This window comes from Tetranychus urticae, chromosome 1 (assembly GCF_039701765.1).
Source record: "Tetranychus urticae isolate SD_2017Ah chromosome 1, NJAU_TeUrti_SD_1.0, whole genome shotgun sequence".
In the NCBI taxonomy this organism is placed as follows: Eukaryota; Metazoa; Arthropoda; class Arachnida; order Trombidiformes; family Tetranychidae; genus Tetranychus; species Tetranychus urticae.
Window position 1 is genome coordinate 28,770,687 of NC_142958.1, and position 25,884 is coordinate 28,796,570.

Here is a 25,884-nt window from a genome sequence, read left to right on the forward strand (position 1 = left end):
CATCAATCACGGTCATTTAGTCAGGTAAAGCTGCAACTACTTTAGACAAAAACATAATACAAAAAAACCTCTAAAATCATTTTTCATTGCCTTTTATTTCGTTAACTTTATTTAGCTTTGTTCGTTTCTCTTCAACTCTTCTTCCAAATGTAACTTTTAGCTACAAATTTCATCTTGCTCATCTCACCAGTCATCATCATCAACATCATGCTTCTTCATCTCTCCTCCTTCTTCAGGGTAACTTCAATTACTCTTTATTCTTTTTCTTTTTTTTCTCCTCTTTTCTTCCAAGTGTATATTCGCCTTCTTAAAAAGATAACAAGGATTTATTGCTTAATGGACCTTTACTGTTAGTTTATCTACAAGAAGAACCTTTACTTTTATCATGAATTTTTTCGTTTCCACTTTTGCCTTTTGATCATTCCTTTTTGTCTCTCTCTCTCTTTATCTTTCATCTCATGTCATCATCATCATCATCAAAAGCAGACTTGACGACAAAAAAATTCGCTCTTTTCCATGATCAAGGTTTCAATCAAAACAGATTTTCCCAAATCACTTTGAATAATCTTTCAATTTAAATGAAAAAAGAAAATTCTGCAAAAATTCATTTCTGAAAATTTAATCAATTTTAATTTCAGTTTCAGTTTCAGAGAAAAAAGAAGAAGAAATTAATGGAAAATCAATGTCAAAGATGAATTATTGTTATCCTTTTCATCGACATTATCATATGCATATTTATTATCTGTTTGGCCAATAAAGTTTTATCTGACAAACTGTCAATGGCAGAATCAGAGTCTCAACGAAAAGTGTGGAAATGAGGAAAAAAATTTCTATTCTCATCATTATTTGCAAATTGAAATTTGATATAACGATGATGATGATGATGATCAGCATGAATATTACCACCAACTATGGTGTTAAAATCAACTTAAAGTAAAGACAATAAAGATGGCAAAAAATGGATTAGAATAAAAATTTGAACTTTTTTCTCTTTTCTGCTTTTTTTCCCTGCAAAATTGGATTACATGAAGGCTTGGGTTCAGTTGAACTTACCGATGTTGGTTGTTATTGGATTGAAAGATTTAATTTGACGAATTGTTCCATCATTACAGAATACTATTAATGCTCGTAACAATGATTCAGAAAGTGATTTGAGTCCAAAAATAGTTTCAACCGATTTCATGGTTAGCAAAGCCTAAAGGTGGTGAGAAAAGGTGAAAATGAGAAAATGAATAGAAATGAATAAAAAGTGAATTTCCAATCAAGTTAATCAATGAATTGAACAGTATTTATTGTAATGAGAAAAAAGATATTTTTCATTTTTTCCATTCTTCGTTAGTAACATTTTCACACCTTGCTTTTACCTGAATAAGGTGCTACTTTTCACTACTTGATTCATTTGTGTTTAACCCAAATTTTAACCCGATTACAGTGAAAGGTTTCGAAGGCAATGATGAAGAGTAAAAATTGTTGAACATGAAGAAGAAGAAGAAGAAAAGTGAAAAAATAATCTTTCGTTTGTTGATCATCTAATCTTGAAGTAAAAGCTGAATTGTACCTCAAGGGGTTTACATATGAAAGATTCACTTAAACCTTATCATGAGTAAAGAGAGAAAAAATGAAAAACTTGGAAAAGTGATTTTTTTTGCTCAGCTTCATTTGATTCCAACATTTTTCTTTATTCAACTTTTTTTTTGCTCGCTGCTTTTTTTTGCCTTTTTTGCCTTTTTACCCTTTGCCTTTCAACACCAACACCATCAACTCATCATGTTCAACTCAATTTATTGATTGAATGTGTTTAACAAGCAATCAGTAACACTTTTGTTTCCCTTCATCATCATCTTCATCTTGGTTTGATTTACTTTCCTTTGCCATTCTCTTTCAATGAACCCAACTGTTCACCAACCTTTTTTTTATTTGTAAGCAATACTTGGTCTCTTCTTCCCTTTTACAGTTACTATTCAATTTCAACCATTCTCATGAGTCTATTTATAAAGGTCATCAAGAGCAACTCAATCTTTTGTTTACAGTTAATATTTGTTATCACATTTTCACTTTCATCTTGCCAGGCTTGTTCATTCATTTTATCGTCATTTCTTTTCTTTACTCGTAAACTGTCTTCATGCTTTTCAATCTAATTTATCTTCTCATCAAATTCAATTTTCAGTGTAAAATAATTGAATTAGCCAGTGTAATTTACGTGAAAAAATGGAGAAAATGCAAGTTCAATCGAGTCTATCAAAGTTTACATTCATTATTAAGTGATATTTTGTCCAATAATTTAATTCTTTTCTGTTTAAATCATGTTTATTTCCAACTCCGAGAGACGTAATTACTCAAATTGAGCTATCACAATGAGCATTTTAAATAAGCTCTTAAAATAGTTAAGATTTCTATCGACAGAATTTACTCTTTCTAACAAATAAGTGACTTTTTTGACCATGTGACTGGAATTTGAACGCCATCTATTTCCGTTCTGGTGACCATATGGTTGAGTTAGGAAGTCAGTGAAGTTTCCTTTTCAGTGTTTTGTGTTGATAATTTTACAAAATGTCTGAAGTTACAATTGAACAAAAAGTGAAATTAATTGAATTTTACTTCACTTTGGGAAAATCTAAAGCTGCTGCCATACGGCGATTAAAGACAACTTTCGGTAAAGATGTCACTTGTTCAGATAGTACTCTTGGACGGTAAGTTATAGTTTTATAAAACCAAATTTTGAAATTTTTTCACATTACTCTTTTTGGTAAAAACTAACATGGCTCGTAGCTAATATTAATTTCAAATCATTTTCAGTTTGATTGATAAGTTTTTAGAGACTGGCTCAATGGACGACCGGAGACATTTGGGCCCTGGAAGAGACTAAAGTGCTACTACCAAATCCAAGAGAATCCATTAGGAGAACAGGTCGAATGCTGGAACCTGATCCGGCTTTTTTTCGAGCTTTTCACTTACATCTTTTCAGAATCAATAAGATATATCATTATATGCTGACTTTTTACGGAACAAATATTCATTGTTGCGTCTCAAAAAAGCCAAAGGATTGAGATGCCCGATCAAGTTTACAAAAGACGAATTACTTGAACTTTGTTTCATTTTCTTAATCTAAATTCTCAACGAAATAGATTGAAACAAAAATAGAAAAAATATTTTACTATTACGCCAGTAGAAACCTTTACTTTTGGCTATTTTAGTTTGATTGCTTCTGAAGGTCGTCCTGTGGACATTCAAAGGAAAATCTTTATCACATTGATTTTGTTCATTTTCAATTCAACATTTGCTTTTCTATTTTCAGTTGAAACCATAAGAACACCAAATTGAGATCCAAGCTTAGTTTTTTTTAGAAAACGATTTTTATCTTTTAACCAAACCATTCTTTGACATTAAAATTCATCATTTTCAATACTTTGACTGCTCGATATATTTTGATCACAACGTTTCTCTCAACCTTTTCATCAACTTGCTCATGAATTTTGAACATTTTCGGTCGAAAGTTTTTCTTGATAATTTTTTCCTTCAAATGTTTGGACTCGGAAATGCAATTAACTGTTGGGTTGATAAATTTTTTGTCTTTTTTTGCTTCAAAATCTAAACACTTTTTTCTGTGTATTAATCATGTTGACCTGTTTCTTTGTTGTGGATATTTTGTCAACAAAATTGGGAATTTTGAAAGTTACTTTTTGTTTACTTCAGATGGAAATGCTCAAGTTGTGCTCAATACAAGAAGCTGAAATATAAAAATTGAAAGATGAAAAAAGTCAACATTGAAAAGCTCAAGTAAAATATTGCAAGTATATTACTTGGATAATAGTTGAACTTGAACAATAAAAGGAAGAGGAAAAGAAAAGAGCAACAAGATGATGATGAGGATGATGGAACGTGGAAGAAGAAGAAAAACTGTGAAATAACATTTTGTTTGTTTGTTGACAAAAACATGTCCAAAATGTCAACTTTATCATGAAAAACTCAGCTTTCAAAATGTGTATTTTTGTCTGTTCACTTTTGTTGGTACAGACAAGAGTATCAAGGAGAAAAAAAGTGAAGCCTTGACAAAAAAAGTAGAGCAAGGAACAAGTGAGAAAAAATTGAGCAAAAAAAGCAAAATGTTGCTTGCGAAAGTAGTTGGAATAAAAAAGGTGTAAAAAATTTTACGACTCTTGGTGCACGTATTAATACACACTTATCAGCTTACAGCCAGATAACGTTTAAAGGCTGAAGCAAACAACTTCATAACGAGTTCAACCTGTGCATCTATTGTCAGATGCAAACGAGCAAACTTATCAAAAAGTGAACCAAGTTGTAAAGATACGAAATCATTGTTGATTCACTTATTATTTCAGCGCATTTTGCATCATTATGGTTTGAGATTGAAAGACTTTCATAGCAATAAATTTATTTATTCGATTAGCTCAACAATTTTGGAAAATCGATTTTTTAAGAGGTCGATTTCTTTGCCGAATAATTACTTTGTGGTGAAGAAATGTGCTCATGGATATGGATAGTGAACCTTGGAAGAATATCGGATATCTGAACTAAAGTTTTTCTATCTACGGAAGCTCATGGTTCAAGACCTGTAGCATCAACCTTGAGTTATGACTGCAAACAAGTGTAAAGATTATAAACTTGTCCTTCTAATCAAAGTGACTAAAGTTGATTTACTCTTGATGATCAATCTAACAAATGACTGTCTACTATTGGTATTAATAAATTGCTTATTTTATCATGAATATTAGTTTAAGATTCTAACCAAAGTTTAATATTTCAATCAATTCAGCGCAATCGGAATTTCGATGAAGATTGGATGAAAGGTGAAGTTGCGAAAAATCTTGGAATTGAAATGTAAATTGAATTTTGGACACAATTGTTTGATGGTGTTCAATGTGTATAATGATAAGGCAAATGAAAACATGAAACATGAAAGGAATGAAAGGTTCGACTTTCACCAGAAATTTTGATATTAGCCAAACCAAAAAGTAGAAAATAATGTGATGTGATTTTTTGGCAGAACATTTCTTGTTCTTGCTCTTCTTCATGGGTTTCCTTTGGGTTAGAGGATAATGGTTGAACAAAAGAAGGCGAAGGAGTGAGAGGAAAAAATGGAGATGCAATTTTGACAGAGTAACATGGAGTGAGTTTTTTATCCAGCAGAACAATAAATGGCAGAAAAGGGTTAAGAAAAGAAGTGAAAGAGAGTACAAAAAAAAGAAGCTTGCAACACAAGATGTTGATTATGATAATGGATCAAGCTGATATGAAATGCTGAAGGAGCAAAAGATGAGGCAAGATTTGGTTGAAAAGGTGGTAATGATAATAATAATAATCTTGCTTGAATAGGTATTATCTGTATTAATAGTTTTTTTGCCTTTTTTCTTGCCTCTTTTTACTCCTTCTCACCTTAAGAAATGATTATTACCTTAAGTTATGATTTATCGTTTGAGATAAACTTTTATTCAACACTTTTAAAAGTGCATATTATTATTATCATCCAAAATGATTATCATTTTTTTTCTTCGTTGGTTCGCTTCTCAAGGTGGAGCTTTTTTATTGCACTTTGGGTTGAATGTTGAAGCTCCAACAATATTTCAACTTTAACCTCCTGTTCAATAACTTTACTCGTTGAGGTTACTTACATTTTTCTCAGTTTCCAACGGAAAGGCTAATGGAAGTTGAGTTAAAAGTTGCTCTGAACTTGAAATCAGTGACTGTAAAGAGAAGCGAAAAGAAGAGTTTAGTAATTTTGGCTCAATTAGTTGATTAATTTCGCTCAAAATGGGCAGAGATAATTTGTTAATTAGAACGAAATTGGTGGGAAGATTTTTTTGTCAATTTCAACGATTTTTTTTCTTCTTCATGCATTCTCTCATGATTGAGTGAGTGATAATGACTGGAGATGAGCAAAGGTGAAAGTGATTAATGTTGAAGGAAAGGTTGTGAGACAAGTGAGACAAGATGAAAATGGAATGTTGAATCATATTTATATTATAACAGGGAATGAACGACGAAAATTGTTTAATTAACTGTTAATCTCTATTAATAATGTCAATGAGTCTTTTTTGAGCTCTGTTGCTTTTGTTGATTATCAACATTGTGCTCAACTGAAAATTGATACCATGTAATCTTAATCATCATGAGAGCTACTTAACTCAACATCAATCATTTAATTTGATATTGTGAGGTAGCAAGTAAAGAAAAAAATTGCAACAACAAACGAGATTAATTAATATTATGTTGCGTTCGCAAGAGAAAAAATGAACACTTATTAATGCGAAATGATTTTATTCTAAATTCTATTAGATTAATAAAATGCAAAACAGGGTTAACCTTTGTCTAGTTATAAAATGTAATTTATTCAATCAAATCGCAATCTTTATAGATATAATCAAGTATTCCGATTTTAGAAAATTATATTTTCTGCTGAAAGGGAAAGTCATACAATTTTCAAAATGTAAACTGTACTGAAACGGTATCACTAGGCAAAATTATCTGCATCAACACGATACACAGCGATGGGGTTTACTTTTGTTTGATTCAGCTTATTGAGTAATTGCAAGCGTCACAAATAAAACGTAACTGTACTTCTCCATTGTTCGCACAAATTTTATGAAAATCCCGTATGCACATGTGGCATTGTAACGCTCGAAACTGTACTGAAGCGGTATCGTAAGATGATATCATTGGGTTTTGAGAAACACTTTTTTTGTACTAGCTCATTCATTGTGCTGAAGTGCTAACTCAATTGATTTCGTTTCCAACTAGATGTTAGACTAGTTGATCGACTTTTCAGCTTTATCTAGGTAACGTACGTAACTTTAAATACCTAACGCAACCTATTTTGCAGAAAAGAGTCAGAGTTTAAAAGTTCAGATGGTTGAACGATGAGCTGAACTTTAGCTTTTAAATTCTCAGTACCCTGCCCATGAATTATGACAGGCAAATAGCGTATTATGAAAGAAACTTGGATTGTAAAAGTCAACAGACGGCACTTCTTGAATTAAAAGAATAGCTTCATCTATCCGCTTAAGTACAGTTCTGATCCTTCAAGTGAATCAATAGTGCAAACGAGATTTTAACAATTCAGTGAAAATGTAGCAGTTTTTTGATATTATTAATCACATTTTCAATTTTTAACCACACTGAATTAAGCTAAAAAGTAAAGTCACCCGTATTTCTAAATTCCGCATGACTTTAGCTTTAGACTATTTCAGTGCAGCTTTGATTGCGCAATTGGCTAAGTGTAATTTAAATCAAAAATACATGGTGCCGGAACTATGATAGCAACAACGGATCATTGAAATAGTGCTCGAATCTAACTAAATGGCAATAATTCTATACACTGCTTGATTAATAGTTGCTTTTAAATTATCACAAGCATATAAATATTAAAAACAAAAATGATTTCGATTTCTTACCATCTTAATTACATATTCGATTAATAAAATGGTGAATATTGCAAAAATAAGAAAAGAAAACTTAATTTCTAATAGCATTTACCTTGTTTACTAGCATCTTGCTAAACAATTTTTTTGGAACTTTAAGGTAATTATTTTAATGTTATGAGGATTGTTTTACTATTTCCATTTTAAGCAAATATAACAGCAAGAATGTTGATAACTCCCTGAGAGTTGTTATTATAATAAATAACTTGTAATCAATTCTAAGCGACAGAGCTAAACAGGAATACATTTAAAAAAGTAAACAAAAGTGTTTATCGTTACTTTTTTCATTCACATCTCAGTTTAACCCATTCAAGTTGAGGCATTATGATGAATGGGAATAAACATATAAATATATATATTTCCTTCCCAGTTTTCATTCTTGAATGATAAATTGTAAAGAGAATTTTTGTTCAACAATTGACAATTGAATATAAATAGTAAAATGTGATATTTTTTCATGCAAAACTCAAAAGCTTCCAAACTATTTACATTCAACTTGAACTTTCAACTAATCAAATAATATCATTGCAATCATTGGAATGAAAATAAATATGCAAAACATAAAGGATGTAAAGTGTTGTCCAAAAGGGATGATAAGGCAATAGTTACCTTGATAAAGAGCACATCTCGATCTTCATCGTCCAATTTAATTCGAAGTTTGGTTTTAAGGATTGAATTGAGGGAATCAAGAGCGTCCAGTTTATCCATTGGACTGTGAATTGGAAGAGCTGGTGATTGCAGTAATCGATTGAGTTCCTCTGCTAATGGATACAATCCATCAACAAGATGTTTATGAACATGATAAAATATCTGAATGAAAAGAAGAAAAAAACAGAAAAATGAATTTCTAATTTGCTTTGTGGCAGATTATTTCGAGTTTTGCAATTTCGACTTTGAATGTTTTCATAATTTATCCTCAAGGCATAATTAATATCATGTTTGTTGACTAGTTTTGGATTGGTTTTTTAACTTTTGCCTGTTTTGCTCTGCAATTAAAGTGAACATAAAAAATGAAAAGGCAACAAATTAGTTTCTTTTCAACTGCTCATTTGGTAATGAATATTAATTTGAGTAAAGATTAGCGAAAGCGAAATGTGAAATAAAACTTGCAAATTGAATCAATTGCAAGAGTCTATTATTAGGAAAAGATGAACATCCATTTGCTCAGTTTAATGCAGCAATAAAACATTTTATATTGAATCTTGGATAAAATATGAAGCAGTAAAGCTTGTTCTACAAATTTAATTTCACCCAATATCCAACATTGAAAATCAAAGCTGAATCCAAAAAAGCACAATTTATTGCCCATTTTCTTCGAAAATTTCTCTTCGAGAAATGCAGCTCCAAATGAGGCTGGTTTTTTCGAAATGTGCAACCAACGCTTCGGCAAACTTTTGTGTAAGACTTTAAACAATCGATGAAATTTGTCAATTTCAAGCCTTCCATTGCTGACTATAAAAAAGTTACTTTTGAATGCAAAGCCGAAGCTAAGATTCTTCGAAAATATCTGCTTGAAGCACTTTACTGAACTTAGCTTTTCTTTTTTTTTGCTATTTCGCTAGACTCAGAATATGATCGAACCAATAAGTGATTTTCGTTGCTGTCATTTTTGGAAAGATGATTCAATACGATCAGTTCGTTCAAACTCTAATAGAAGTCGATATTAAATTTTATGAAAGTTTCTCGTTCGTTCGTTTCGTAAAATGATGCACAAGGCTTTGCTATGCATCTTCAAGTTATATGCTAACTTTGATCCTTGTCGGAGGATCACTGTTACTCAGTTGCTTATCGAAATGAGCAACAAACAGAATTAGAAATATTTTTTTTCGTTTACAAATTTTGCGTTATGGAACAAAACGATGCTTGAAGTTGTAGGAAAATTTATAAACATTAGTTATAAGGTTGCGAATAAAAAATGATTTCATGAATAATGTTGAATAAAATGAAAGAAATAAATTATTTGAAACTTTTGCTGATCTTTTCTGTATTTACTTTCAAATTCTGATGGAAATGAATTTCATAATTTTGTTGAACAAAGTTGCAGCTTGGCTGCCTGGTAATCTAATGCCCAAGTTGCATAGCTATTAAACTTTGGATTAAAAATTAAATTTTATGTTTGTATCACTTTTCACTGCAATTTTACATAAATAATTGAACATTTCGAGTTAATGAAAGTTGAATATTTTCAAAATTACTTTTTTTACTCGAAAGGAAAACAAAATTATAAAATCAAAATGTAATCAAATGATGAAAAGCACCTGCAAAAGTCATTGAATTTTGTTTCTCTACCAAAATCGAAGTTTCAATTTCAATGAATCATTAATGAAACAAAATTGATAATTATTCATATAACTTTACAACTTGATCCTTTCCAACCTTTCAAGTCGAATCAAGTTTTCCTCATTTCGTTTTGATGATTCATGACAAAAAGCAAATATAATTTACTCGTGAAAAGCAAATACAAATCAATGAATTGAAACAGACACTTGATGAACAAACAAAAGAATGAGAAGAAATTTTCATTTCAACTTTTCCATTGAAAAACATTTTTCCATGATTAAAAAATGAGCCCAAAGTTCAACAATCACAATGAGAGAGGAAAACAAATCTGTAAAAAAAAGGAAAAGGTAACAAAGAAAATGGAGCGAAAAGGAATAAAAACTCATCATGATGATGATTATGATTCCTATTGTATGATTATTATCGCTATTATATTGAGTTGATATTGTTGAATTGAAAGAGAACAAAAAAAAGAGTAAAGTTTCAAGTTAAATTTATCGTTGAGATTCTCTTTTTTTTCTCTCTTCTTCTAAAGTTGAGTTCTATAAAATTGAACAGTTATTCAGCTGAATTAATACCATGAATGAGAGGAGAGAATAAAAGTAAAGCTCATCACTGAATGAATTCATCAAGATTAACATTTTTGTTTGTGCTTATCTTTCCTTTTCTCATCAACCCAACAAGATCACCAAAAATAACAGAGAACTGAACAGGGAAGGAAAAAACTCCCAGCAAAAGAATAAGCTTTTTGAATAATTTACACTTTACTGTTTCAAGCTATTGAACGATTCTTTTTTTAGGCTTAAATTTTCTTCTTTTAACCAAAAGGCAATAATCAAGGTTAAACAATTGACAAAAGTTCTGTCAACTATCATTGATGAGTAAACATGCTAATGAATGCTTGTCGATTGCAGGGTAAAGATAAAATTTGTAAACTTCGAGCATCGAATGTGTTTACTTTTCTTCTTATTAAACTTGTTCCTCTTCATTGCATTTCGAGTAAACTTTTCACTCTTTTCCTTCCTCCATTTCAATTCTTATTCCATGTTAACATGATTCATCTAAATTGAACATGGAACTTGGTTGATTCTCGATTTTTTGCCCTTTAACTTTCGAGATTTCTTTTCACTGAATCAGCACAAAGGTGAGAAGAAAACTGAATACAAAAAAAACAGATAACATTGTTAAAGAGGTGTTTGTTTTTATTTCAGGGTAAATTGTTCTGAGGAGAGAAAAGAAATTGTGACAAAACTTTTTTTTTCGTCTTTTCTCTTGATTCTTCCCTGAGTTCAATCAGATTAATGTTTAAACCGCATTCATTGATTTTCCAAGTGTTAAACTGTTTTCTCCAAATTTTTCACTGTTGGTATTGTATAAAGTTGTTTGCATGGGTTAAGCAGGGAGTAAAGCTTAACCACTCAAATGAGATTATCATGAAGAGTGAGAGAGAAAAAACAAACTTTTTCTTTATTCCTTTTTGCACTTGAGTTACTATTTGCTTTTGGCTAATAGAAACAAATTTCATTTCCAACAACTTCAAGGTAATGATAATTATGATGATGAGGTAAACTGAATCTTTATCATCACAAATAAACGAAACATGGAAAATAATTGCAACTCTTGATTTTCCTTTTCATGTTCAGTGTTGGAATAAACTTGTCGAATAAGAATATTGAAAAGGTTAAATCTCTTGAAACGAACAGAAAGTTGCAAAGAAAATATTCAAGAAGCTTCCATAATCTCAGTTTATTCATTATTTCCATCAAATGATTTTCTGAAAATGTTGTAAACTTTGAGTTTAGAAGGAAAAAATGACTGTATGACGAAACCACCTGTTAGAACTTTTTTTCTTTGCAAAATTTCGATAATTAATTTTCTAAAATTTCATCAATTTTCAGTGTTTATTCTGGTTTTCTTTGAAATTGAACTGAACGTCAAAGAATATAAAGTTATGAGAAGAAAAAAGCAAAATCGCTCTTCAAACTATTCCTTTGGAGAAGCAAACAAATCAAGGTAAAATTGTTATTGAATAACATTCCAATGTTACAGTTGACAGGGTTGCATAAACATGGTTACCATGAAAAAAAAGGTAAACGTAAAAATGAATAATATGAAGAGGGAAAGAAGAGAAAAAGAGGTTTACACGAAAACATGATAATAATGTAAGTGAATAGAGAATAAGAAAGCTAAACAATGAGGTAGAATGAAAAGAAGAGAAAAAGATGAACCGAAAGAAATATCATCTTTCATTTGAAACCTTTTACATGATTACATGAGAAAAAGTGTAGCAAACGAATGAGAACAAAATGAACCAAAAAAAGAGTTAGAAGAGTAAAAAATGAACTTTTCAGTGAACATTATTTAGTGCTTTTTCAAGTGTTTGTTGAGGTGCCAGTGAACGAACTAAACGAGCTTCAAGTTGCATAAGTCAGACGAGAACAGAAGCCTAACAGAGCATAAAAATGTGACCCAAAAGGCTTACTCTTAGCATCAACTTTACATCGACTTGTGGTTGTGTTACCGTTTAATGTTACAGGTTGCTCATGAGAAAAGGAGAAAAAAGAAAAAAAAGTTTTGTTCTTTTTTCTCTTCAATGAAAATTGAAGAGTTTTCTCTTTACTCATTCCCAGTCACAATGACAAGTGAGTAAAAAAAGATAAACCTTGAACTATTAACATGATGAGATGCAATAGGAAACGGAAATCTCTTCGTTTTGTGTTTTCTCTTTTTTTATGATTTTTTCGTATTCTTTGCTTGCTTCTTACTTTTTGCCTGATGAAAAACATAATTACTTTGATACTTTGATATTGAAACAATTTCCTTTCTCGTAATAATAACATGGTTTTGACTGTTTGCGAAAGAAGGAAAAGCGAGAGGAAAAAAAGAAGAAAAGGAATAAAGAACAAAAATTGCAATTCCATGAGATAATCTTTAACATCATTATATTCATGGAAACGTTTTTTCTTCTCTTCTTTTCTTCTGTTGTTTTGTTTTTGCGAGCTTTGCGTTGCTTCGTTTTTATACACTTTTACCTTTCACGATTCATCAATCAAATTTACATGCACAAGAGATAATTTGAGTAAACACTTTTTCCTCTGCAAAATGTTGAAACATTTTATCATATTTACTGACGCACAAAACATTGAAAGGTTGAATAGCAGTTCTTATTCAATCAGGTTAACTTTGATTTGGAGGAGAAGAAAAAAGAAGAAGCAAAATTTGGACAAAATTCATTTCAATTCAACCATTTCTGCCTTCTTTTTGGCTGTTGGATTCAACAAGATTTCGTGTGATTGCATTATTCCAATCGAAGCTTACTATTGTATTGAACTGTTCACAAAAATTTGAGCCAAAATGTGTAAACTTGATTGAATGTGAAAGAGCTTGACTTGGCAAAAGTTAATCAAATCTAGTAAACATTTACATTGTTAGTCTAACTGCATTTGTAGCCTTTTTTGATGGAAAAAAATTGAAAGTGAATTTTTGGATGAACAGAAAATTGAATAAAGGTAAAAGTGACCGATGCAACTCACCAAGTTTTGAATTTCTCGCAAATGAGGCAATCGACATTCAGTTAGATCAGGTTCCTCCCAGTGACCCATTGAATAGCAAGCTCGGTAAGCTGTACCAGTGTAGGGTAAAGGACAAGGTTTACTTGCCATTACAGAGGCATCTACGGTTTCCCATTCAATGGAGTTGGACTGTGAAGGTTGACATTGACGTCGATTGGAAACGAGGTAAACATCACTTTCACCGTCTTCCTCTTCCTCACCTTCGGTTTGAACTTGCAGTTCGCTCTTTACTCGCTCATCTTGTCCAGTCTTGGTCTCATTATCATCTCTACTACTCACTACAAGTGTTTCATTTGCTACTCTGGACAGAGATGAGTTTTCTTGGAGTAAAGACGAATTGTTTACTGTTGTCTCGTAAGTTGTACTTTCACTTGGAGTTGTATCATTATTCAAGATTAAAGTTGATTTTGAACTCGTCGGGTATTCCAATGGTGTTAATGTTGTTGAAGGTTGCTCGACCAAGGAATGAGTCGAGTTTTGCGTTTCAATTTCACTTTCATTGAAAGTACTATTTGATTGAATTATTTCTATTGGAACTAAAGATTCATTTTTTTCTGGTGTTGCTAATGTTTGCGATGTTGATTCAAATGTGAATGTTGTGGTTGTTGCTGTTGTTGTTGTTACTCTTGAGGCTGTTGAGGCTGATGCTTCGGTTGTTGTGTTTGTTTCAAGTGTTGTTGCGTTTGTCAATTGATCAACTTTGTCAATTGAAATTGAATTGTTGATTGAAAGAGATAAATCAATTCCTGTGAGTGAACTTGTGTCAATCAGTGTTATACAATAGAAAATTAGATAATGAGTAAATGACATGTTTAATTGTTTATTAATTAATGATGAATGATGAACATTGATGAGGATAATGAATGAGTAAAGATTAAAGTTGAATGATTATCGACAACATTTATCAACATGCAAACACAGAGAAGGAAATGCACAGTGAAACAGGATGAAATGATCAGTGAATGGAGTGAACAACACAAGTGAAAACTGAATACAAGTTTAGCTCAATCTCACTCCCAGAAAAGTGCGCAAAATCCTGAATAAAAATAGCGAGATGATCAGAAACTTATTTTCACAGAAAAAGAAAATTCGATTCAAGTTTGACCGAAAATCATGTTCAGATTGCTCAGAATGCATCATGAAAAATCTCAAGAAAATTGGGAAAAATTGAGACTCAATAAAATCTAAAACAATTTCTTCAAAAATATTTTTCGAAATGAACTTTACATAACTTGAACGATTTCAAATATCGAGACATTTCGCATTAAAGTTTTCAGAGGAAAATTTGCCCATAAACAACACTCCGTAAACGAAATCGGATAAAATCTCTTTTCTAATTTTCTCAAAAATAATTTGCAAAAGTTCGATTCGTTTTATTCGTTGGGAAGAGTTTTTGTGTTTTCTTATTTTCGAATATTTTGTTCGTGGAATACTTTTTCAGACAATTTTTTCTCAAAAAATTTTTAGAAATTTTTATTAAAATATAAATCTGTAGAATCATGAAATGAAATGATTTACATGGTTTGAATGACGAATTCTTGGTTAGAACATTTGTCTCGTTTATTTGGTTTGACGTGAAGTTTATGCATTTGAAAAGGAATGATAGCTTTTCTGTGTTATTATTGAAATGTCCATGTTGGTGTCACAAGTTGAACTTGCATGATTATCATGGTGACTCAATAAGAGTTTATCATTGGTTGAAGGTGATGAGTTTGACCTGAAAGTGTCACAATAGGGTTGACTGTTTGATGAGCAATTGGCTGAATTTTGTTTTCCATGGGAATTATTGGTATTCACTTTGATGATGCCATTTGATTTGAAGCTTCTTCCATCATCACGCATCTTTTGGTCACTCTGGACTGTTGTCTGGTCAAGTTGCTGTTTTACCTCTTTTTCTTTGTTATCACAATTATTTTCATGTTTATACAGATTTGTTTGCTTCTCATCAAATGGATGCTCATTTCCATTATCCAGGGTAATATCATTATCAATAGGATCACTAATCATCATCATCATCATCATTCTTGTAATGCCCTTTTCAGTAGAGATTTTATCAGCTGGTAACTTGGATAAATCACAGGCAGAAGTAGTTGGATTAGAGGATTGTTTCTGATAAACAGCAACATCAACAACTTTACCATTCTCATTTTCAGTCTCATTATTTTTATCGTTTGGTGAAGCACAAGGTTTACTGGTAATAGAAGATGATGATGAAGGTGAATCTGTTGTTGTTGTTTCAGATGAAGATGATGATGGTGAAGTAACAAGGCCAGTGATAACATCAAGAGGTAATTCAATGTCCACTTGAACAATTCTCTTGGAAACCAAATTATTCGAACTGTCAAGTTCAGTGTTTTCACTGGCTGGTAAAATGTAACCTGAACGTTTACAGGTTAAATCAAGGTCGACATAAGTTGGTAAAAGAGAGGATGATGAAGATGGAAAAGAGGATGAGTTTGTTGGTGAAAATGGGAATCCAGAAGAAGATGATGATGATGGCAATGGTGAGGATAAGGAGGCTATATTTTGCCTCTTGAAGCGATCCTTTTCTCTTTTCCAGTAACCACTTTTTTTCCTGCTAATATTCATCCAATCTTGTGAAGATACCTCTGTGGAGACCAAGGCATGTTCATCCAAACATGCAACCGTACTTGCTGTTACCTCTACCGTTGAAGTAACCCTTGTAGTTGTGGGTGTCGACGATGGTAAACCAGTTTGAATCGAAGTTTCATTTGTCTCTATTTCATCCAAGTTTTGATAATTTCGATACGAACTTCGATAAGAATCTTCAATTGGAACACAGATGGATCCATCTGAACAGTCATGTTTTGATGAGTCATGTTTATCCAAATATTTATTGACATTGATCAACTTGCCTGCATCATCAGTTACATTGTAGTTGCCATAACCTTGACTTGAAGAGTTGACATTCAAACCTGACTGTGTAACCACATTGGCCTCACTTGAGGTTGCCATTGGTAGGGAAGGAAAGGAACACTTGAGTGAACCAAACAATGGCAAGTCACTTTGCAGTCCAAGATGCTTACGTACTGTGCATAAAGTGGCTCCTAATCGTTTATGCTTTGACCTAAGAGCCTTGCACCTTTTCCCATCACTGTGATCATGATCACGCCAGGTTACAAGTTTAACGGATAAAAATTTTCTGTTGCAAAACGAGAAAAAAAAGTTGAATTTTTCTCTTTCTACCGAACTTTTTTTCCCTTCTTTTCATTCCAAAACTTTTTTCTCCTTTTCTTTACAAAATTTTTAATGGTACAAGTAGAAAAAATGATAATAATGTTGTTTAACCTAATGATGTATATTTACCATTATAATCTGGTTCAATGGAATTGAATTCTTAAATTGTTCACAACATTAACATTGTTCCCTGTTACTTTTATCATTGAACAGTTTTCCATTCTTTACACACTTTCTTACACACAGATATATTCCGTGACTGATTACAACTGATTATTGTTAATGTTTTACCAATGGATAATGGCATTTACTACAATTGAGTAAATAACTCATTAACAGGTTCATTTAATTAAGTTTGCCAGCAGAAAAGAATTGAAAAGTAAAGTGGAAAACAGTTTAAAAATGGTAAAAATAAGAAATCAAGTTAAATTTAGTAAAAGCAAAAAGCCATTTAATATTTGACTTTTGAGAAAAGAGAAAAGAATTGAAAGAAAGAAAAAAGTAAAATTGCAAAGTTGCAGGTAAAACTTTTTCTGTAATACAAACCTTTTTAAAAGCAATGCAATCAAAAGTATTATTATCATGGAAAGAGCGCAAAGTATTATGATAATCATGCTTGTGATGACATTACCATTTCCAGATTTGACTAAATCCAATTGACTTTTGACAAATGTTTCAGAGGATAACCAATCTGATGAGGAGAGAGAAAAAAATGAAATGAAAAAGGTAAGGTTGATGAAAAAGTGAAGAGCAAAAGAAGAAAAAAAGTTTAAATAAAGTGTAGTTGATGGCATTTAAATATCATTTCAAAATGAAAAGTAAATCAAGTTTATCGTTTAACTGGGAGTGAATATTTTTACTCCCAGTCAAAGTTTGATAAATATCGTTGATAACATTGATTGATTCAATATTGCAAATGGAATGTGAAATTTTCTCTTTTCCTTCTTTTCGTTTGCATGTGTCACTCTTTCATGAGGCATTAATTGTTAACCAATCAAAATGAAACCAATTGAATCGTGATAATGATGAAGAGCATGAAGAGGAAAAAGAAAGGTGAAATGGGAAGAGAAAAGACAAAATAATAATGTAGAAAAAGAGAAAAGAAGAATTCATTAGGAAATAATAGTTTCACCCTTAAGGTGTAATCTTGACTTGGGTTTTAATGAGAGAGTTAACCAAGCCAAGAATACATGTTGCTCGGAGCAAATGGAGAAAGCTAAGCATTTTAGTGTGTTGAGATTAATATCTTGAAATACAAGGCTAAGTCTTGAACAAGCACAGGGAGTGAAGAATAGCAATGATGGAGAAAAAAAAGTCAAATAAGAGAATCAGGCGAGAGAAAAAAAAGAGTAACAAGAACAATCATTCTCAGCAAATAATGATGATAATGTAAAGTAATATTTTACTGTTTATTGTTACTCCAAGAAAATGTATTATTCGTTGTATTTTAACCGCCACTTAATCAACTTTTGGGAGAGAAAATCGTTGCAACGAAAAGGAGAAAAAAATGGAAATGAAAATTTTCAACAAAAAAATGTTATTCCATTGGCAAATTGATGTCATTTATTTTCATTGGAAATTCAATGAATATCTTTACTTTTGGAAACAACATTTGGTCAACATTTGCAGCGAAAATTTAATTTGACAAAATTTGGAAACAAAAGTTTTCCTTTTCTCTTGCAACTCTAATTGGATATTTGTTTTGTTCAAACTCGGAGAGAACTTTTGTTCAAGAGAGAAAAAATGAATTTAAATTCATCATTATCATTGTAATCATTTTCATGATTGTCATTAAAGTTTTGTTAATCATTTGATTGAAAAAAAGGTTGGAATGATTAATGGAAAAGTCGACTTTTTCCTTTACTTTGGCTTTCTAGCCAACATTTTATAACATTATTGCAGACGAGTTTTTCGTCTAATAATTTCATTCCATGTTCAGATAGAAACATTTTCTTTCAATTTTTCACCATTTTTCAGCTCGACATTTTGTTCATTTTTTACTTCTTTGACTTTACGAGACAAAAAAAAGTATTTAATTTCAAAGCTTTATAATGACAATTGTTTGTCTCTTTTGTTATAATATCAGGTTTGCAAGTTCAATTATCATTTCAATATTTAATTGAAACAGAAAACATATTTTACTCCATTCTGTAATCATTAATCATTGCTGAATTTGAACTTTTTTCCTGTCGAAAAGATGATAAAAGAAAATGATGAAAATTTCAATTTGCAACTTTACAGTTGAACCAGTTGTTCATTTACTATCGATCATTCGACGAATCATATCAACATTAACAGTTTGATTGCCAACAATATTATTAGTTGAAACAGAATACTTTCAATGAATATTTCGAAACATGTAATCAGACCAATGGTATTGAGCAATGAATGTTATCAGATATGAATTTCAATATTATTCATATTTGTCTGTATTTAGATGAAATATCTAATTTCAATTGAACAAGAATTTTGGTTTTTCTCATTAAATTCATCAGCGAATGAGAAAAAAAAGCAATTCAAACAATGGACCGAAACTGTCAAGATATGGAAAAAGGTTGACAAAGGAAAAGCTCTCAAGACTATTTGCTCAATCAACTGGTTTTGATTATCTAATAACAGGGATTGGAACAATTTCCAACTGGATATTAACACTTGCAACTCGACATTTTGCTTCACCATTAGCTCGAGGCTTCTTTTTTTGGGTCGCAATAACGACAAACAAATAGAGAGTAAAGAGAAGGAAGAAAAAAAAGGTGAAAAGAATTGAGCAGATCAAGGGTAAGATCTGAGGAAGAGGAAGAAAAAAGCAGAGAAACAAATAGAACTGAACAATATTCTGATTGTTAGTGTATTGACTCAGAGTATTGACAAATTAGGAATACAAATGAAGTTAATTTCCTGGAGGTTAAATCATTCCCATTCGTTTAGTTATTATCGTTAACACTATTAATTAGAATGATTTCAAGTTAAGTTGTGTTTAATATTATCTTTGCAGTTTGCAAGAGACAATTGGAAAACAAATGGAAATCGAAAAAAAAGAGTCGAGAAAATGTTTATTGGTTCATCAGTCGAGTTTGCACTTTTTCCATGATTGAACTTTTCCGTTGAAAGAAAAATGTTGGTCAAGAAAATGTTGCCTTTTGTTTAGTCTAACAATTGATTACCTTGTTTATTGCATGAAATGTATGCTTGTGACCAGAGTCCATCTTGTTGGCAGACTATAGTTACTTCTGTTTCAGGTAATCCTTGATCATTTAGGCATTCAAGTAAAGCCATGGAACCAAATCGAGTTGTCCCATTGAGAAGGATAAATCGACTCGATTCGGGAACAATATTTTTGGGTAATCCACAGTCAATGGCTGAAGAAGACAAGTTGAATAAAGGAATAAAAAGAAGGAAAGAAAAAGCAAAGAAACTTTTTATTATGTAATGTTATGTCAAAGTTGAGTTGAATCAGCAGTTAAATTGCAAGTTGAAAGACTACTTGTAACGATAAATGTAAATATTAGGAAGAGCAATAAATGTCTATTTGAAAATGCTGTTATTCTTGAAATGTTTATTAGCATCAAATCAACTCTAGTCATCAAATTAACCACCATTTCAGATGGATTGGTTAAACTGTTTTCCGTTAAATTGATATCCATTCAATAAAACAAAATAATAATGCTAAACAACTCGACAGTTTATCGACTTTTACAATCCAAAGTTGAATAATAATCTAAACGTTGCAACAATCATTCAATGGATTTCATTGGAAATGACATTTTCTCATCAAGTTAAATGTTTATTAACTTTGTTAGGATCAAATCCACTTTCAAACCAGAAGATGATCAATAAGAAATGGAACCAGATTCAAGCGTAAAATGTCGATAAACGAAAGGCACTTTGGATCGACTATGCAGCAAAATAAATGGTCTAAAGCTTAAAATCTGTGGTCGAATGAGAAGAAAATCTTCTATTTTCTTGTGATCTTTTTTATGAAGTTGATTATGAATGGAAAGCAAATTAGTCTCATGTTATTTGAACAGAGTTTATATCAGTTGAAATCTTCTTGACTTTCTATTGTCTTTGTTTCGATAGACCAAACACTCGTCTTTAAACTTACCGATACATTGAGGAGTTGAGCTCGACCATTTACCAGTGGATAAACACACGAGACGATTCTCACCCACAACCTGGAAACCGGAATCGCAATGGAAATATGCTTGACTGAGTATTGTCGCTTGTCTGTTTTCATTCAGTCCACTTAGAACCATCCTGCTATTCAACGGAGCTTCCAACTCTTTGCAGGTAACCTCTTGTAATATGAAAGAAAATCGGTAAAAGAATCAAATTAAAATCTCAACAATCAGTAGGATTCACCAGTTTGCAGTTGAAGTAAAAATTGAATCCAATTTACTTTTCATTCTTTTCCAATTCCAAGAAGTCAAGAGTTTTCATCGAGTCTTGGGAATGCTCTAAGTGTATAAAGTGGCAATAATTTGAAACTGGCAATTTCCATTGATTTGAAAAGAAACTTTTTTCTCAACTTTTCACCAAACTCTTTAGCAAATCAATCATCATAGAAAAGGAATCAATTAATTGAATAAAGTTTCCGTTTTCATTCATGAAATTGATAAATACTATCATGACTTTTAACAACAATATATTGATATAATGAGCTAAATGGATAATCAGATTTTTTTCTTTTCTCTTCATGAAAAGGAACCAAAAAGAAGAAGAAAAAGTGAAACAAAATTTCATGGAGAAAAACCAAGTAAAAGGAAGAGAGAGAAAAAAAGAAATTCTGTTAATAGTATCAATTGAATCGAGTTAATGAATCAAAGAATCATTGTTAGTTAAATTTCGTTTCTCTCACTAATTTACATTCTAATGACAATTAATCAATTTGGGCGTGTTACTAATGTATAAGTGTGCTGGTTAAGAAGTAAAAGTTGAATGGGAAGAAGAAGAAGAAGAAAAGAAAAGGTTTCAAGTTAAATTTAATAGTTTCATTAAAAGACTCTAATTAAAGTTAGTAAATCATTAAAGATTAAGATGATGAGGTAAAGAGGATGGATAGAGAAGAGAGAGAAAAAAAAGTTTGCAAACTTTTCTCTTCTTTCCAAGTTAACCATTAAGTATTATTAAAACTGAGGTTATAATGAACATAATTAATCAACTCGAAGAAGTGAATCTGCTTTAACTGTTTCACTCCTTTTTTGTGCTTCCCTGATTAACTTGATTATTGTAATTATCCAATTTGAGTGTGCAACGAAAAAATGTTGTTTAATTGCACACAAAATGTTCACTTTATAATATTCGCATTTGTTTTTCATGGAACAACTTTTTCTCTTCTTTTTTTCCTCTTTCCATCAAAATTGAAATTGATCAACATTGGCTTAATTACACTGGTTCTGCACACAGTAATGGACAATTGTCAATGATCATGTAACAGTAAATTAAATCAGTTGTATTGGTTGATTTGGAAGAGTTCAATTCTAATTTATTGGGAGGTTGGAATCGACTTTTGTCGAGTTATAAAGTTTTTTTTCTTCTTTTCCCTTTCAACTTGTTCTTTGCGTTTCAATGCTTTTTGTTTGCTTTTTGTCTTGTTTCTTGTCTGTCTTGTTATTATAATATATTTCATTTGCTATTCTGTATTTAATGTTCCCATTGAATTAAATTGACTTTGTCTATGTGAATGTTATAAAACCATGAAAAGGAGGAGAAATGGTTTGGTACAAGTGGACTTCATGATGGGCCAGTTTTACAAATGATAACTAACAATCAGTTTATCAACTGGGAGTGAAGTACAAAAAAAGAAGATCCAATGATAATGTTGCTTTTAATCATTTGGAAACTTGCCAGTTGCACTAATGATAACTATTGAGTTGAGAAATGGAAATGACTTCAAAGTTGAGGGTAATTAAGAAGAGACCTTTTTTCAGGATAATGACTCTTTACCTTTGCAAACGGCTTGATCCTTAGACCAGAAGCCATCGTTTTGGCAATGACGTTCGGAAGGTCCTTCAAGTAGGTAACCATCTTTACATTGATATTGAACAACGTTGTTTTTGTGAGTTTCTATTGGAAGGGAATTTAAAGGCTTCTCAGGTTCGCCGCATTCATATTTGTCTGAAAGAAAAGCATTTTCATTAGTTACGAGAAAAGGACAATTTAAAAATAATGAAATCGTGATTCTATTTTACTGGGTATGAAGTTGCATTTCATTAGCCATTAAGATTCTGTTTGAATTGGATTCTTAGAACTTAAAAAATGGTTCGACAGGAAATTTTTCAATCTTTCTTTCAATTCAGGGTTGCATTTATTCGAATAATAAAAATCGCATTTTCAATATTTTATTTTCTTTCAAAATTAAATAAAACTTCTCGAGCCAAATCGATCAGCTTAGTTTACACCTTTTTCATGTTATTTTTCTTGCACAGTTTGAGTCCCAGACAAACTACCAAGCACAACCTAACTGGACTCACTTACTGCATAAATATACGCATCTCTGACTGATACGGACTTTTAAACTCCAAATGCCTGCTATCCATAAAAGTTGATACAGTCATCATATAGTCAATATGTATAGTAACGACCGATTCCAGTTTCCTTTGCAATCCATGTGTCTAATTCAGTTCAGATTCTATTATACATTTTCAGTATTGTATTCGATAAGAAAATAAAATTGAAATTCTCGAGTAAAATCGACCGTTTTTCGTGTCTCTTTTTTCTCTTATTTTGCTTACGTAGTCAGAGTCCAGCTCAAGTTACCAAGTACAACCTGACTGGGCTTACTCACTGCATCAAAATACCCATCCCTGACTGCTACGGACTTTTAAACTCCAAACTTTATTTATGCAACTTCTAGAAGCAGTAAATTTGAAACCTTTTTGATTGTCTTTGAAAGTACTTGGATGTCAAGTGAATAGAGGCATGACTAATAGTCACTGACTCGAGTGGAAATTAACTCATTAAAATCAACGATAATAGCTTAAAGGTGATTCATTTGATTCACATCATTGATTCATTTTTTGAAGAAAAATAACAAACGAAAATGGCAAACTTTTTACTTTTCCCATGAAAACTTTATCAAATATTAACATTGCACCATGAAAAGTCTCAACAGTTGTACATTTTCACCCCAAAATGAATCTTTCAAAAGCAGAATTCCAAAAAATTCTTACCTCTTTCAGTGGTTACTTTGACCTCACACAATCCAAAGTATTCATAAGCAGATGAATCATCTTGAATGGTCAGATAGCGACCCTCAACTCCTTCTGTGCAAACAATCAGTTGAGTTTGTGTAGCTTTGAACAAAAAAGAAGAGGAAAAAAAGGTCAAAATATCATGATACTTGTTAATGAGAGTTTCTCTGTTTGCTAATTATTATAATAGAATCCGGGAAAAAAAATCTTTTCCAATGAACCATGTTAATGATTTAATAATAAGCACAGAATTATTGTTAACAAGGTTAACCTGCGTGTAAATTGATTATGTTAAGCTAAACAACAACAAAGCTGCATTAATTTTGAGTAAACAAGCCATTCACCACTTCGTGTGTTCAAAGGGGTTAATCAGAGTTTACTGAAAGGCAATTGATTAATCAACAATCATGATGAAACCTATTTACATTCAGGATGAACAGAAAAGTTGAAATGTTTTTTTTCGTCAAAAGTTTCATTTCATTTGTAAAGTGATTATAAAATGAATTTGGGTTAAAACATGAAAAAAATGAGATTAAATTTCATTCCAATTTGTATTATGCTATGATGAATTTTTCATGAATTTTAATTTGCTGTTGGTTTTGCAACTTGTTTTGCCTTTAAATTTTTATCTTTAAAAGTTCATTCTGTTTAGACTCTTCATTGCCTCTAATGAATATGATAATTCTAATTAAATTCAAATTTATCAAGGTTCTGAGAGGAAATTTTTCTTTTCTTTTTTGCTGAATTTCGCTCAGAATCGATATATTCTGTTAAATGATATTTTTCGCATTCATATTGTTCTTTATTACATTGTATTGCCTTCACTTGCCTGGTCAATTCATCTTGTTGATTTATGTTTTCTTCTTGTTCTTTCTCATGCAATAAATGGGTAAACATTAATTTACTCACCAAACATCCCATGAAATGATGAACATCGAGTTCGATTTGAACTTGCAATTGAATTATTGCTTGATAATGTTGACATGAATATGGTGAAATGATGTTCCGAACCTGGATTTTATATGCAAAAAGAGAAATGTAAATGGTTCATTAGTCAGTTTAGTTTGCAGGGAAGGTTTACACCGAAATGAAAGCCAACATTATCATTCAATTTATTCATTAGTGAAATTGAAAAATTTTTGCTTTTCTTTCCATTCCTAATCTGTCTTTAATGTTGAAACAAAATGCGAATAAAATTTTATTTCTTTTATCAGATTGAAAAATGATGGGATGATAAGCCACAAAATGTGAAAATCCTAATGAATATAATCTTTTACTTACCAACTATGATGATTCAATATAATAGATTAGATTAATCTCGGTGTTAATGAGCTTAACATTTTTGAATAATCTTTTTAAATCATTTCAATCGTTTAATTCAGTTTTCTTTCCAGTTCAGTCTTTTTTCCGATAAAATATATTATATATAAATCATGATGCGGATAAAGATTCAGAGTACCTGTAAAACTTTCAACATTTAAACTTTCTGTACATAGTTTGGGCGACCGTGCTGATTACTAGCAGAAAGCTCATTATGCTGATGAATCGTCATAAAGACAGAAATTGACGGACAGAACAAGACAGAGTTCATCCATGAACATTTTTAGTTCAATGTAGTCAAACCGTTTAGTTCATTTTTTACCTGTTCTGATCAACAGATACTTACCATCACTTTATGTTCTGGATGATATTCAGTCAATATAGTTCCTAAAATTGCATAGCTATAAATCCAAAGTCTAAAGGACATTCAAGGTCATTCAGTTATTTGATTTCTAGCTGACTTTTGAATGTCAATTTCTTAAAGTTAAACTTTTTCACATCGGTTGATATTTGTTATTAATATATATCGATAACTCATATCGTTGGGACAATAAACGAATTTACACCAAAAAGCATTCATTAACTGGACAGTAAATAAACACTCATATGTTTTAACTCACATGAGTTATCAAAATGTAACAAACATCAACCGATGTGAAAAGTTTAACTTCAAGAAATTGTAATTCAAATGTCAGCTAGAAGTCAAATAACTGAATGACCTTGAATGTCCTTGATGCTCTGGATATATAGTTCTTCAATTTTGAGAACTATACTGACTGATTTTTTTGGTGATCTGCCTTCTGGCTCAAAAGTACGGAGCACAAACGACCGTCAAGGATAAAATAAACGTATTCAGTAGTTCATAACCCATATCAGGAAGATCGA

General features: G+C 31.3%; 3 protein-coding genes and 1 long non-coding RNA gene across 4 annotated transcripts in view; 1 reads left to right on the forward strand and 3 right to left on the reverse strand.

The window, feature by feature from the left end:
* LOC107369708 (uncharacterized) overlaps positions 1 to 14,257 on the reverse strand; it is a 49,346-nt gene extending 35,089 nt beyond the window's left edge. Inside the window, exons 1-4 of the mRNA XM_015937681.3 lie at positions 13,250 to 14,257; positions 8,046 to 8,246; positions 5,631 to 5,702; positions 1,054 to 1,195 (exon numbers count right to left, since the gene is read on the reverse strand). Of these exons, the coding sequence (XP_015793167.2) occupies positions 1,054 to 1,195; positions 5,631 to 5,702; positions 8,046 to 8,246; positions 13,250 to 14,098 (1,264 nt within the window). The 5' untranslated portion in view covers positions 14,099 to 14,257. The remainder of the gene's footprint in view (positions 1 to 1,053; positions 1,196 to 5,630; positions 5,703 to 8,045; positions 8,247 to 13,249) is intronic.
* Positions 2,103 to 3,406, forward strand: LOC149094909 (uncharacterized). Its single transcript, XR_016201001.1, has 2 exons — positions 2,103 to 2,690; positions 2,797 to 3,406. It is a non-coding gene; the product is annotated as an uncharacterized LOC149094909 (long non-coding RNA).
* Positions 14,258 to 14,732: 475 nt separating the features above from the next.
* LOC149094910 (uncharacterized) lies at positions 14,733 to 17,180 on the reverse strand. Its single transcript, XM_089266360.1, has 2 exons — positions 17,033 to 17,180; positions 14,733 to 16,451 (listed from the first exon to the last, which is right to left on the reverse strand). The coding sequence occupies exons 1-2, from the start codon at positions 17,098 to 17,100 to the stop codon at positions 14,870 to 14,872; spliced, it is 1,650 nt and encodes a 549-aa protein (XP_089122486.1). The 5' UTR covers positions 17,101 to 17,180; the 3' UTR covers positions 14,733 to 14,869.
* A 2,450-nt stretch (positions 17,181 to 19,630) lies between these two features.
* LOC107369768 (protein lev-9-like) lies at positions 19,631 to 24,684 on the reverse strand. The gene is made up of 5 exons (XM_015937744.3): positions 24,589 to 24,684; positions 23,659 to 23,781; positions 22,433 to 22,603; positions 20,592 to 20,783; positions 19,631 to 19,845 (listed from the first exon to the last, which is right to left on the reverse strand). Exons 1-5 carry the CDS (start codon positions 24,662 to 24,664, stop codon positions 19,631 to 19,633), a joined length of 777 nt encoding a protein of 258 aa, XP_015793230.2. The 5' UTR covers positions 24,665 to 24,684.
* Positions 24,685 to 25,884: the final 1,200 nt, after the last annotated feature.